We start from the raw sequence: 15021 nt of genomic DNA, 5'->3' as shown, positions 1-15021 counted from the left end.
GTTGATAGCCCTTTCCTATACCATCGACGGTGCAGCTCATGCACCTCCTAGAACTTTGTGGTAAATCACGAAGTTTCCAGGAAACAATGGCTTTTCTGTTTTTTACAGAGAGTATCCGGAACACTCGTGAGAGGTGAATTGTTTACATTAATGTTGTCATGAAAATGAATCGTTGCTTTTGGACATCCTGTATTAAAAATACTGTCGAATCACGGGGGTATACCTGGTCTTATCAAGCAATCCAAAAAGCCTAATGTGCAGAGGGATGACGAAGGGAAAGCAGGCGGTTTGGTGATTCGAAGTGGTGTGTTGCAGTGGTGCAGATGAACCCGAGCACGATCCGGCAGTGGCTGCGCGGTGGCGACCTGGAACGGCTGGAACAGGTGGTGCTGGAAGGCCACGGCCACCGTCTGGTGGGGGAGTACAGCCCGGAGCCCAGGGTGCGCGCCTTTCTGAAGACTGTGCCGGACTACATGGTGAGCCACACACGTACACACACACAAACAAGTTCGTTTTCTCTCAAGCGTATCGTCCTTTTAAGGTAGCACATGAAGAAAGTTGAACTGTGATTTTTAACAACAACTCAGTAATTCTGATTATACCATATTTCTAGATTTCCTGAACGTTTCGGACACTGCTCTTCAAAAGCGGCTTCTAAGCAAATCACGTGCCTATGGAGTATCGTTTCAGTAGTGTGACTGGTTCCTGTCCTGTCTACATAAAGGATTTAGAAGACAATCTGAGCAGCCTTCTTGTCTGTTAATGATGCTGACTTTTAGCCTCTAATAAAGCCATCAGAAGATCGAAAAGAATTAGAAATGATTTAGACATCGGTTCAGTTCAGTCCACCTCCGTAGTTGCGAGGTTAGCGTACCTGAGTGCCATTCAGAGGTTCCGGGCTCGATTGTCAGTACTGCCATGGATTTTTCCTTGGTGGGACAGTAAGAGGTGCACTCACCTCGTGAGGCCAATTGAGGATCTGCTCCACCGATTAATAGGTATCCCAAGGTTATGGAATCCGACAACGACGGGGAGAGTGATATGCTGAATACATTCTCCTCTATATCGCATCAGATGACGTCATTGGCAGAGTATGGCATGGCGGTTGGTCGCTCTCGATTGGCCGTCTGTGGCCAGAACGCGCAACATAGGGCAAAAAGTGTCAGTTGATCCTAAACAATAGAAAACGTGAGGTTTTCCACACGCATGCTAAAGAAATCTAGAGAGTCGTCTGTTGCACCCAAGATTTCTGGCTCTGTGTGATGTATTCTCATACTGAGGAGTGACCGAAGACACTTTGAAAGGATAACGGCTTATTTACAAAACTCAATTATAATGTTCTCGGGTGAGTATCCGCACAACTACATACAACAGAAATGTCTCTCCTGTGACGTGATGTGGTTACACGACGAACCCCAGAATCGTAGCAGGCAGCGACGTGAAGACGTGGTATGTTACTTGAGCCGGTGCTGCCTGCGTATGACGGCTGACGAACCACTGGTGAAGACTACGACGAACTGAGCCGTGTCTGCCGGCGTGGAACGCTGCGAAGGCGACGTGTAAGCAGGCGATATAAGGAAAATATCTCTGTATTACACTGAGGTGATAAAAGTCATGGGATACTTCCTCACATCGCTTCGGACCACATTGCCGTCCGTTGTGACCGAGCGGTTCTAGCCGCATCAGTCCGGAACCGCACGGCTGCTGCGGTCGCAGGTTCGAATCCTGCCTCGGGCATGGATGTGTGTGATGTCCTTAGGTTAGTTAGCTTTAAGTATTCTAGGGGACTGATGACATCAGATGTTAAGTCCCATAGTGCTTCGAGCCATTTGAACCATTCGGACCACATTTTGCCCGCCATAGTGCAGAAAATCGACATGACATGGAAGCCCCCTGCAATAATATTGAGCCATACTGCCTCGATAGCCGTCCATAATAGAGAGAGTATTGCCGGTGCACGAAATATTATGTCCCATAAATGTGGGTGGCCAAGCGATTCGACTGAACTGTCCAGAATGTTCTTCAAACCCATTGTGAACAACTGTCGCCTGGTGACATGGCGCATTGTCATCCATAAAAATTTCAAAATAAAACACCTTATGATTTTATTTTATTTTATTGCAACCAGTTTCAACTCTTCAATGTGTCATCTTCAAGCCCTTGTGCATAATACAGTAACGATAGCATTATCAACTTATCAATCAAGTTACATAGAAACAGATTAAAACAGAATGAGAAACAATGGCAAGCCTCTACAAGTGAATTTACACCAAACATTTTATAGAACGAACAGACACATCCATTGTCACATATCTAAAATATTCCATCACGAGGAACTAGATAGGCTGAGGAGGGTGAAGGGTGGTGGGGAATGGGAACTGGCAGTTGGCAAGAAGGCAGATAGTAAGAGGAGGTATTCAGACAGTTATACTTTGTGTGTATGCAATACATTTGATCAACTGTCAGAGTTGAGTGCAGAGGAGACTCTTGTAGCTGTAGATGTAGGGAACATATAGCAGTCCTCTGCAGTTAGGAGTCCTAGATCAGTTGTAGAGTCTAACAGAAAGAAGAAGTTTCTGCTGCTAGGTAGTTCGCATTGCAGACGTGTGGGCCAGCAGTTGCAGGAAGTGTTGGGGAGTGAGTACCAGGTCACCAGCATTGTGAAGCCTAACGCAGGGGTGGCTAAGGTGACTGGCAGCATAGGGGAGTTATGTAAGAATTTTACGAGGGAGGATCAGGTAGTGATAGTGGGTGTAGCAGGGAACAGTCTTGATAGGCGCGGGGAATATGATGTAGGTGGTGACCTGGTGAAGATAGCTACTCAAACTGGTGTCGCTGATGTGCATGTCGTGCAACTGTTTCAGCGTCATGATCGGCCGAATCTTAATGCGGGTGTTAGGCTCGCTAACATGGGGCTGGGGAAGGCGCTGATGACTGAGGGCATGGGTCACACCTCAGTAGTGCCAGTTTGGTCTATCAGTAGTCGGGATTCACTAGGCATGGCCTGCACCTCAATAGGCATGGGAAGGAGAGGCTGACAGAGCTTATAGGTGACAGTGTAGTGGGTGGTGGTGGTGGTGGTGGTGGGATCACTCATGAAAAATTCCTGTAGTAGTTGGTGTTAGACCTGCACCTTATTTAGACTGAAGTTAGCTGATAAGTATACCTGCTTAAACGAAGTCCCTCTACCTAAGTGCTGACCTGAGGATGTAATGTTTCGAAGTAGAGAAGGAATTAGCATATTTCATCGAAATATAAGAGGTACTAGGGATAAAGTTAGTGAACTGTTTATAGATGTTGACTCTGAAATTTTTGATATATCAGTCCACCACTTAAATAATTTGACAATTCAGAGTCATCCTTTACCAGGATACAGATTAGCTGGCTGTTTTTCAAGGAGCTATGTACGTAAAAAACAGTATTCTATTTGAGTCCATAGACGTATCACGACACTGCACTGAACAGATATTTGAATGTTGTGCAGGGGCAGTTGAATTGTTAGTGAAACTAAACTTCTAATTGTTGTTGTTTATAGGTCCCCTAAATCTGAGTTCAAAGAATTTCTGCTCAAGCTAGAAAGGGTTCTTGATTCACTTTGTAGGAAGTACCAGAAGTTAGTTATAGGTGGTGACTTCTATATAAATTTTGTATATGATGGTGCAAGGAAAAGGAAGTTGGTAAATCTCATAAATTCAGATGATTTGATGCAGTCTTTTTTTTCCAATGAGGCTGCAGGGGAACAGTAGCACAGCCATAGACAATATTTTTATTCATTCTTCATTACTGGATGGGCATTCTGTTGGTAAAAGGGTGAATGGTTTTTCAGACCATGATGCACAAATTTTAACACTAAAAGGCTTTAATACTCAAACAAATGTCACATTTAATCACAAACTATGTAGAAAAGTATCCAACAGCAACAGAGAGTCTTCAAAACCTTGTCAAGGAACAAGAGTGGCAGGATGTTTATAGTGCTCATAACACGGATGGCAAATATATTGAACACATTTCTCATGCTCTTTGAGAGTTGCTTTCCATTAGAACGTTCTAAACGGGGCACTAGCAGTAATAGGCAGCCTGGGTGGCTGACTAGTGGGATAAGGATATCTTGTAGAACAAAGTGGGAATTATATCAAAATGTTAGAGGTAGTCACAATCAAGCTACAGTAGCCCATTACAAACAGTGTTGTAAGGAGCTTAAAATGTTATTAGGAAGACAGAAAGTATGTGGTATGCAAATAGAGTAGCTAATTCGCGGGATGAAATTAAAACCATATGGTCAGTTGTGAAGGAAGTGTCTGGGTAACAGCACAAGATCGACGATATAAAGTCAGTTCGCAGTAAAAATATTCCTGTTACTGACAAATCAGACATGTGTACAGTATTTAACAATCATTTTCTGAGCAATGCTGGTAAAGTAAATAAAAATTTGGTTTCTACAGGGAATCATACTACTTTCTTGGCAAATGCCTTTCCGAGATTGATGTCTGAAATACTCCTCAGTGATAAAGATAAGAGGGAGATTGCGCCAATAATTAAATCACTGAAGACTAAGGACTATCATGGTATGAACGAGTGCCTAGCAGTATATTAAAGTACTGTGTTGCACATGTTAGCACTGTATTTAGCATATTTCTAATTTTTCCTTTAGGAATGGTCAATTTCCTGAACAATTAAAGTACTCAGTGGCAAAGCCTCTCTATAAAATGGGGAAAGGGATAAGGTAGATAATTTTAGACCTATTTCTATGCCATCAGTGTTTGCTAAAGGCGCTTCAGTCTGGAACCGCGTGACCGCTACGGTCGCAGGTTCGAATCCTGCCTCGGGCATGGATGTGTGTGATGTCCTTAGGTTAGTTAGGTTTAATTAGTTCTAAGTTCTAGGCGACTGATGACCTCAGAAGTTAAGTCGCATAGTGCTCAGAGCCATTTGAACCATTTTGTTTGTTTGCTAAAGTTATTGTAAAGGCTGTGTATATAAGGATAACTGATCATTTTATATCACACGATTTGCTATTAAATGTGCAGTTCGGCTTTAGAAGTCGTTTAACAACTGAAAGTGCTACATTACCTTTTTTCTCTGTGAGGTATTGCACAGGTTAAACAAAAGGTTTCGAACGCTTGCCTTATTTTTTTATTTAACTCAGGCGTTTGATTGTGCTGATCAGAAAATATTGCTCCAGAAGTTGGACCATTACGGAATACGGGAAGTAGCTCGCAACTGGTTCCCTCTTACTTTAGCAACAGACAGCAAAAGGTCATTACTCACAGTTTTGAGAATGGCTGTAATGTGGGGTCTGAGTGGGGTGCGGTCAAGTGGAGGGTACCACAGGGATCAGTGTTGTGGCCACTCCTCTTCCTTTTTATATAAATGATATGCCCTCTAGTATTACAGGTGACTCTAAAATGTTTCTGTTTGCTGATGACACTAGCTTGGTAGTAAAGGATACTGTGTGCAACATTGCCTTGGTTTCAAATAGTGCAGTTCATGACCTAAGTACATGACTTCTAGAAAATAAACTAACGCTATATCATAGTAAGACTAAGATTTAGAGTTTCCAACACACAATTCAACAAAACCTGACGTTTTAATTTCACAGAATGGGCATATGATTAGTGAAACTGAGCAGCTCAAATTTCTAGGTGTTCAGGTAGATAGTAAACTGTCGTGGAAAGCCCACGTTCAGGATCTTGTTCAAAGACTTAATACTGCCATTTTTACTATTCGAATGGTATTTGAGGTGAGTGATCGTTCGACACGAAAATTAGTCTACTTTGCTTATTTTCATTCGCTTACATCGTATGCTATTATATTTTGGAGAAACTCTTCCCATTCCAAAAAGGATATTTTTAACTCAGAAACGGGCGGTTCGGGCAGTTGATGTAGGTTCACGAACCTCTTGTCGACCCCTGTTCACGAATCTGCGTATTTCGACATTGACCTCTCAATGTATATATATATTCCTTACCGTCATTTCTTGCTAACAATATTAGCGTATTTCCCAAGAATAAGCAGCTTTCACTCAGTTAACACTCGGCAGAAATCAAACCTGCATTTGGATCGGACTTCCTTAACTGTTGTGCAGAAAGGTGTACAGTATAATGCTGCATCCATTCTTAATAAGCTACCACTCGAACTCAAAAGTCTTAGCAGTAATCCACGCGCTTTCAAATCTAAACTGAAGAGTTTCCGCATGGGTCACTCCTTCTATTCTGTCGATGAGCTCCTTGAAAAATAAAGCTGATTCTTGTTCCATTGTTGACTGCGTTTACTTAAACTTATGGACTGACTTTTTTGGGGTTCATAAACATTTTATTTTTATCTGTTATTACTTTTATGTTGTAATTTCATGTACTGACACGTTCCATGACCTTGGAGGTTTGCTCCTCAAGTTGGTCCTACGGAACTTGACGTGTAAATAAATAGATAAATAAACGAATTTCCACTCAGTACATTGTACAATTATACTATCTATTATATCTTCTTTAAACAACTATTCATGATTTTTATTGGACAGTCGGACGTACATTATCTGTAAAACCATGAAATAACCTACTGTAAGACAAAATAACTGTAGAAGGTGATAAATGGAAGGAAGAAATCCCTCACAAACAAGTAAAAAAGTGGAACGTGACTTATGTGTCGTGTCAAAGTATAAGATGCTTAGTTGTACACAGATGAGGGGCATACACTATGTCATATCTATAAAATGAACCTCCAAGACCTGTTATTTTTATTGTTTTATTTATCTGCCCACGTCTTTAGAAGGTTTCCTACACGAATGTTTCTTGTCAATTTGAGAATACAAGGGTGTAATATCAAATGTAAAATTACAATTGGATTTTACAATGCGTGTCACACATTTATTATATTGTATATGTATGTTTTCTATATTGAGGGCTTACAATGTTTTTAAATTCTCATATTCTGATATTTCATTCTTATATCAATTATTATATTAATTCTTATATCTTATTCTTATGTTTATTCTTCAAGAACATTTTGTGCACTTCCTTGGATGATACCGATCGTAGAAACTTTTGGAACGCAGACATTCCGAATACCACGAGCATCGCACGGAGACGCGTTTGTCACAGTGAGATTTCTTCGCCTGAATCTTACTCGAGAAAAAAAGAAAAAAAAAAACGACACTGTCAATGATGGTGAAGACTTCGCGCGTTGGCAACAACTTCGCGGCAAACTATGCATAAGGGATCAGTTTTTCGAAAACTGGCACCTGCACTTGATTATGAACCAAGATGCACTACTGGAATTTAACCGAAATCAATTTCAAATAATTTTCTCATTTGTTAAAATTCATTCATCTGATATACAATTAGTACACGAGTAAGGGCAACATTATATCACTATACACTGCCGTTTGTTAAAAATGTAACGGAAAGAATAGGGAGAATCTTGACGAAGCGGAATATTACCGTAATTTACAAGCCCACCAGGAAGATACAGGAATACCTTAAGCTTGCCAAGGACGCTCGCAAACCATTGGAAAAAGCTGGAGTGTGTAGGATCCCATGCAGCTGTGGAGATGTTTATGTGGGTTCCACTAAAAGAACTGTTTCAAAACGTTTGGAAAAGCACAAGGGCATTTGTAGAACAAGAGAAACGGAACGATCAGTTGTTGCGGAGCATGATTTCCAGCCAGGTAACCACCATATTCGTTTCGAGGAGACGCAAGTACTAGCGGCCACAAGCGGATATTACGAAAGGCTCTACAGGGAGGCAATCGAAATCGCCAAACACCCTAATAATTTCAATCGAAAGGAGGAGGGCGTGAAATTAAACGGTATATGGATGCCGGTGTTGAAGAAGATGTGTACCACCCGTCCACTACTGGGTGACGGCAACGGCGATCGACGGCAGCGGACAGCGGCCAACTGCACTGACGTTTTCAAATCACGTGACGTCACGCCTCGGCGAGGGAGCGCGCGGACACGGAATTTAGCGGCAGTCAGTAGCGAGCCAGTGGGTGTGTTGGACCTTCCATCGAGCTACAGACCTCGTTGGAGATGTCCTCCGCAGACGGGGACGAAACGTTGGGAATTGACACAGAATTTGTAAACCGACCACGGCATAACAGCCCGGATGATTATAATGGACATGACATTTCCGGACATGAAAGTCTACATTTTAGTAGCCTACCTGTTTACATATCTCTGCAATCGAACACGCATGACTATACCAGTTTCTTTGGCACTTCAGTGTACGAGCCAGGTGAACTTGCAGGCGCGGATAGAGCTGGTGCACGACGCAGCGTCGCGCGGGGACCTGGAGGAGCTGCAGGCGCAGCTGCAGGAGGCGGGCGGCTTCCGGCGGCTGGCGCAGAGCAAGGACGCGGCGGGCCTGGGGTTGGCGCACAAGGCCGTGCTCGCCGACGACGAGCGCATGCTGCGATGGCTGCTCGACGCGCACCCCGCCGCCGCCGGCGTCAAGGACCGCGTGAGTACCCACTCTGCCACACAACTACTGGCAGTTCTGAAGGGTTACTAGCAAGTACAGGAACCAAATTTTTGTTGCACAGAGGCCCGTTATAAGGACTATACAGGGTGGTCCATTGATAGTGACTGGGCCAAATACAGGGTGGCGCACGAATATGTCTTACCATTTTGTTTTTGAATATAAACTTTATTTTCAATACAATCTGAAAGGAACATATACTACAATGACGAGCCGTCCATGGAGATCTAACTCAGCACATGCTCAATATGTCCACCATTTCGTTTCCTAAACTTCCTTCAAACGAACACTCAAGTTAGTGATTACCCTACGCCACATGTCTTCCGTAATTGCACTGCAAGCTTGAAGAATACGTCTTCAGAGCACCATTAAATCACGTGGACGTTTCGGGAAAATTATTTTCCTTTAGGTACACCCCAAAGAAAAAAGTCACGTGGATTGAGGTCTGGGCTACTGGGGGGCCAATTTTGTCTCTCATGGAAGCGACCTGAAAACCTGAGTGAAATGATCCGTATGTCGAAATGCTCGTGTAAAAACTCCAACACAATGTTTGCAGTATGTGGCCTTGCTCCATGTTGCATGAACCACTGCGTGTTGAAGGGCAAGGCAGTAGCAAGAAGCTGTGGAATCAAGCTATTGCGAAGCATGCTCAAATAACGCTCGCTGTTCACAGTTTCTTCAAAGAAAAAGGGTCCAATAAGTCCGTGACTGGAAATTGCTGCCCACGCTGTAATCCTCGGAGCATAATGTTCTCATTCGTGAAGCACTTGTGGGTTTTCAGTGGCCCAAAAGCGTACATTTTGTTTGTTAACCACACCGTCTAAATGAAAATGCGCCTCGTCTGAAAACTACTGAGCAAACAGTAGTCTCTGGTGCTTGTGTTCTTCAGTGAGCTTCTGTGCTCAGGTCATCTTGTATGGGTACATATGGAAGTTACATTTAAGAATGTGTTGAACGGAGCGTCTGGGTATTCCCAGTTGCACTGCTGCCTTTCTACACGATTTCCCGAGACTTCTCCGTACAGCAACTCGTACCGCTTTAATATTCTCCGGCGAACAAACAGGCTTAGGTCGTTGTCGTTTCGCTTCTAATACTGTTCCTTCCTGTACAAATTTATCGTACAACCTATGGATGGTCTTCTTGCAAGGGACCCATTGTGTGTTAAACTGTTGTCGAAAACGCCTCTGAGTCACAACAAGGCTTTTCGTTTCATGAAAAAGTAACACAATTGCCGATCGTTGCTGTGTCGTCAGTCTTCCATTATCAGCCATTGCTGCTTACTAGTCTCCTGGCGGCAGTATCGTGAATTACACGTTATCTCGTAACTCATTTGTTTTTCCAAGCACTGCTGGTACTGCTGTAGAGATCCCAGCGGGATATCTAATGTGCGTCGTAAATTGTCAAGAAACAATTGGTAACACATTTCGTGCGCCACCATGTATCTCACGACGTAAGCATCAAACGAAAAAACTACAAAGAACGAAACTCGTCTAGCTTGAAGGGGGAAACCAAATGGCGCTATGGTTGGCCCGCTAGATGGCGCTGCCATAGGTCAAACGAATATCAACTGCGTTTTTTTAAAAATAGGAACCCTCTTTTTATATTACATATTCGTGCAGTATGTAAAGAAATATGAATGTTTTAGTTGGTGTACTTCTTTCGCTTTGTGATAGATGGCGCTGTAATAGTCACAAACGTATAAATACGTGGTATCACGTAACATTTCGCCAGTGCGGACTGTATTTGCTTCGTGATACAACACCCGTGTTAAAACGGACCGTTTACCAATTGCGGAAAAGGTCGATATCGTGTTGATGTATAGCTATTGTGATCAAAATGGCCAACGGGCGTGTGCTATGTATGCTGCTCGGTATCCTGGACAACATCATCCAAATGTCCGGACCGTTCGCCGGATAGTTACGTTATTTAAGGAAACAGGAAGAGTTCAGCCACATGTGAAACGTCAACCGCGACCTGCAACACATTATGATGCCCAAGTAGATGTTTTAGCTGCTGTCGCGGCTCATCCGCACATCAGTAGCAGACAAATTGCGCGAGAATCGGGGATCTCAAAAAAACGTCGGTGTTGAGAATGCTACATCAACATCGATTGCACCCGTACCATATTTCTATGCAACAGGAATTGCATGGCGACGACTTTGAATGCCGTGTACAGTTCTGCCACTGGGCACAAGAGAAATTACGGGACGATGACAGATTATTTGTACGCGTTCTATTTAGCGACGAAGCGTCATTCACCAACAGCGGTAACGTAAACCGGCATAATATGCACTATGGGGCAACAGAAAAGCCACGATGGCTGCGACAAGTGGAAAATCAGCGATCTTGGCGGGTTAATGTATGGTGCGGCATTATGGGATGAAGGATAATTGGCCCCCATTTTATCGATGGCAATCTTAATGGTGCAATGTATGCTGATTTCCTACGTAATGTTCTACCGATGCTACTACAAGATGTTTCACTGCATCACAGAATAGAGAAGTACTTCCAACACGATGTATGACTGCCACATAGCTCGCTAGCGGTTGAAGCGGTATTGAATAGCATATTTCATGACAGGTGGATTGGTCGTCTAAGCACCATACCATGGCCCGCACGTTCACCGGATCTGACGTCCCCGGATTTCTTTCCGTGGGGAAAGTTGAAGGATATTTGCTATCGTGATCCACCGACAACGCCTGACAACATGCGTCAGTGCATTGGCAATGCATGTGCGAACGTTACGGAAGGCGAACTACTCGCTGTTGAGAGGAATGTCGTTACACGTATTGCCAAATGCATTGAGATTAACGGACATCATTTTGAGCATTTATTGCATTAATGTGGTATTTACAGGTAATCCCGCTGTAGCAGCATGCGTTCTCATAAATGATAAGTTCACAAACGTACATGTATCACATTTGAACAACCGAAATAAAATGTTCAAAAGTACCTGCGTTCTATATTTTAATATAAAAAAACCCTACCTGTTACCAACTGTCGTCTAAAATTGTGAGCCATATGTTTGCGACTATTACTGCGCCATCTATCACAAAGCGAAAAAAGTGGTCCAACTAAAACATTTATATTTCTTTACGTACTATACGAACATGTAATAAAAAATGGGGGATCCTATTTTAGAAAACGCAGTTGATATCCGTTTGACCTAAGGCAGCGCCATCTAGCGGGCCAATCATAGCGCCATCTGATTTCCCCCTTCAAGCTAGACAAGTTTCGTTCTTCTAGGTTTCTCGTTTAACGCTTATTTCATGAGATATTTGGCCCGGTCACCATCAATGGACCACCCTGTATGTGGTGTCTACTGTGATATATCTCCACCTCACATTATTTTTCGAAGGGTTAATTAGAGGTCGCAAATTTAATCGAGACCGTTGGAAATCATTTTAGTTGTCTGGCAAGAAGTTTCTTTGACCTGGAAATTCTTAGAAAGTATATGTTGATGCCAGAGTGATTCCGGCTGGTTTCTACCCTAAATTAATAACTATTCACATTAGTAGAATAGTGCTATGTGAAAAAAAATGTGTTGTTCTCCATTTATTAAAATTGATTTAATACTATTTTGAGAGATATATTTGTCTAATTTCGTCTTCATTTATACAGATTTATTTTCTGTAAATGCTGCTGATACACTATGATTTACTTTTGTCTGTTTGTAATTTTATTCCTTTAATTGTTTGTGTTTTAATAGTACTGGCGTTTGTGACATTATTAGAAGTTGAGATTTTTATGTTGCTTTCATATTTTTAAGGCTCCTAATAAAACATGATCTTTTGATACGCCTCGATCTTTCAAAGGGCCATTAATTTAAACTGTAAGGACTAAGCAATTCCTATTGCATCAAAGTATTTATCTTACTACTTTTCATCAGTTTTTAAACCACAGATTTCTTAATTGTTTGATTATTTTTCTCTATTTTAATGATGTAAGTTCTTTTCCTTATTGAGTTTTCTGTGTCGTCTGAGTTGACCACCAATGTCAATTTGTTCTTTACTAGGTTCTTTACATTCGGTTGCTACAACTTACTTCATGAGAAGTCAGCTTAGCTTTATATTACTATTTTTAATTATTTTAATTGGTGAATTGAAAATTAATCTTATATACATTATCAATTTTATTATTGTTTATTTTCTATTTCTTTTCCTTTAGTTTTAGCTTGTTTGGCTTCCTTTTTAGTACAAAGATTCCATACTCCTCTTGATTTTGCTAAAGCATATCTTGGTAGGTAACTGGTTCTCATGTTGAGTGAATTGAAATAGGTTTATTCTCATTTTTAGCTGAATATTGTGAAATTTTTTTCGTAAGTGTAGTTTGGCTTTTATTTTTTATGATGTGATTTTTTCTAATTTAATATTTTTAAGTTTTCTGTTATCTTTTGGTTTTATTTGGTTTCATGGCTTTTTACCACTGTCCCATTCTTGCCTTTGTTGTTATCGTCGCCTTATGTCCAAAGACTGGTTTGATGCAGTTCTCTACGCTAGTCTATCCTGTGCAAGTCTCCCATCATCTCCGAATAACTACTGCAACCTACATCCATTTGAACCTGCTTGCTATTCATCCCTTGGTCCCCATTTTCTGTTTTTGCCTCGGCACTTACCTCCAGTATCAAACAGACAATTCCTTGATGCAATAGAGTGTGTCCTACAACGATCCTTTCTTTTAATCAAGCTGTGCAGTATATTTCTTTTCTCACGAATTCTATTCAATACTTCCTCATTAATTGCTGATCTACCCATCTAGTCTTCAGGTCTCTTCTATTGCACCGCATTTCAAAAGCTTCTATTCTCTTCTTGGTTGAACTAATTATTGTTTATGTTTTGCTACCGTACAAGACTACAACCACACAAATACATTCACAAAATACTTGCTAACACTTAAATTAACATGTTAAAAATTTCCTCTTTCACAGAAATTCTTTCGTACTATAGCCAATCTTCATTTTATATTCTGTCTACTTCGTATATCATCAGTTATTTTGCTGCCCAAATAACAGAGTTTATCTACTATTTTTAATATCTCATTTCTTAATCTAGCTACCTCTACATAGCTTGATTTAATTCGACTGCATTCCATTACCCTTGTTTCACTTTTGTTGTTTTTCATCTTATATCCTTTATTCGAGGCAGTTGCCATTCTGTTCATCTGCTCTTTTAAGTGTTTTGCTGCCTGAAAGAACTATAATGTCATCGACAAACGCAAAGTTTTTTTCTTGTTCTTGAATCTTAATATCATCTCCTAATTTTTCTTTGCTTTCCTTAATTAATTGCTCAATGTATGTACAAAGTGATTAATGTCGGGGATAGGTTCACTTTCATATCAGCCTCTGCTTTCCTTTCATGCCCTTCGACCCTTATAACTGCAGCCCAGTTTCTGTACAAACTCGCCGGCCGTTGTGGCCGAGCGGTTGTAGGCGCTTCAGTCCGGAACCGCGCTGCTGCGACAGTCGCAGATTCGGATCCTGCCTCGGGCATGGATGTGTGTGATGCCCTTAAGTTTAAGTAGTTCTAAGTCTAGGGGACCGATGACCCCAGATGTTAAGTCTCATAGTGCTCAGAGCCATTTGATCCATTTTCTGCACAAGCTCATAACGTTTAGCTCCCTGTATTTTATCCTTCCTACCTTCAGAATTTCAAATAATGTATTCCAGTCAAAAGCTTTCTTTAAGTCTACAAATGCTGTAAATAGAGCACTAATATAGCATTCGAATTAGCTGTATTTGATGTGATGTTTTCTATTAGTTATTCTTTATGGATGCATACATTAAACATAGGAGTAATATTGGTTTTAAGAATTTGCTAGGGCCTGACATATAACATTCAAAGATATTACGATGTAAAGTAGCATCCCTATCACTAAACTGTTCAAAATAACTCACTCTCTACCCTACCTTCCTATTCATAACGAATCCTTCTCCCATTATAACGTTTTCTGGTTGCTGTTCATATGATTCTATACTCATATGACCAGAAATCCTTGTTTTCTTTCCGTTTTACATCACTGACCAGCATTATACCTAAGCTTAGCCTCAGCATTTCCCTTTTCAGATATTGTGGCTGTTGTGGCGTAGAAAGACATCCACGCCACGGAAGTAGCCGAAAGGCACGCGTTTAGCAGGCAAGAGAGAGGTCTGTAACAGGATACGTAATGAATGCTATAAAGAAAAGTACGTAGCTTCTGGACTACTTAACTTTAATCCATCCTTTTGGTACATCTGGAGATTGTGGCGATACAAGTGAGACTCTTTAGATACATGCAATGTTACTAATGGCACCTTGCTAGGTCGTAGCCATGGACTTAGCTGAAGGCTATTCTAACTATCTGCTCGGCTAATGAGCAATGCTTCGTCCGTGTAGTCGCTAGCAAAGGCGTCCGTACAACTGGGGCGAGTGCTAGTCAGTATCTCGAGACCTGCCTTGTGGTGGCGCTCGGTCTGCGATCACACAGTGGCGACACGCGGGTCAGACATGTACTAATGGACCGCGGCCGATTTAAAGCTACCACCTAGCAAGTTTGGTGTCTGGCGGTGAC

General features: G+C 41.7%; 1 protein-coding gene across 1 annotated transcript in view; it reads left to right on the top strand.

The window, feature by feature from the left end:
• The window catches only part of LOC126474660 (uncharacterized), a 421515-nt gene that overhangs the window by 54856 nt on the left and 351638 nt on the right, over nucleotides 1-15021 (top strand). The window contains exons 3-4 of the mRNA XM_050102139.1: nucleotides 316-476; nucleotides 8245-8457. Coding sequence (XP_049958096.1) covers nucleotides 316-476; nucleotides 8245-8457 — 374 coding nt within the window. The remainder of the gene's footprint in view (nucleotides 1-315; nucleotides 477-8244; nucleotides 8458-15021) is intronic.

This window comes from Schistocerca serialis, chromosome 4 (assembly GCF_023864345.2).
Source record: "Schistocerca serialis cubense isolate TAMUIC-IGC-003099 chromosome 4, iqSchSeri2.2, whole genome shotgun sequence".
Taxonomy (NCBI): domain Eukaryota; kingdom Metazoa; phylum Arthropoda; class Insecta; order Orthoptera; family Acrididae; genus Schistocerca; species Schistocerca serialis.
Note: the sequence above shows the minus strand (reverse complement) of the source record. Positions and strands in the feature narration are given on the sequence as shown.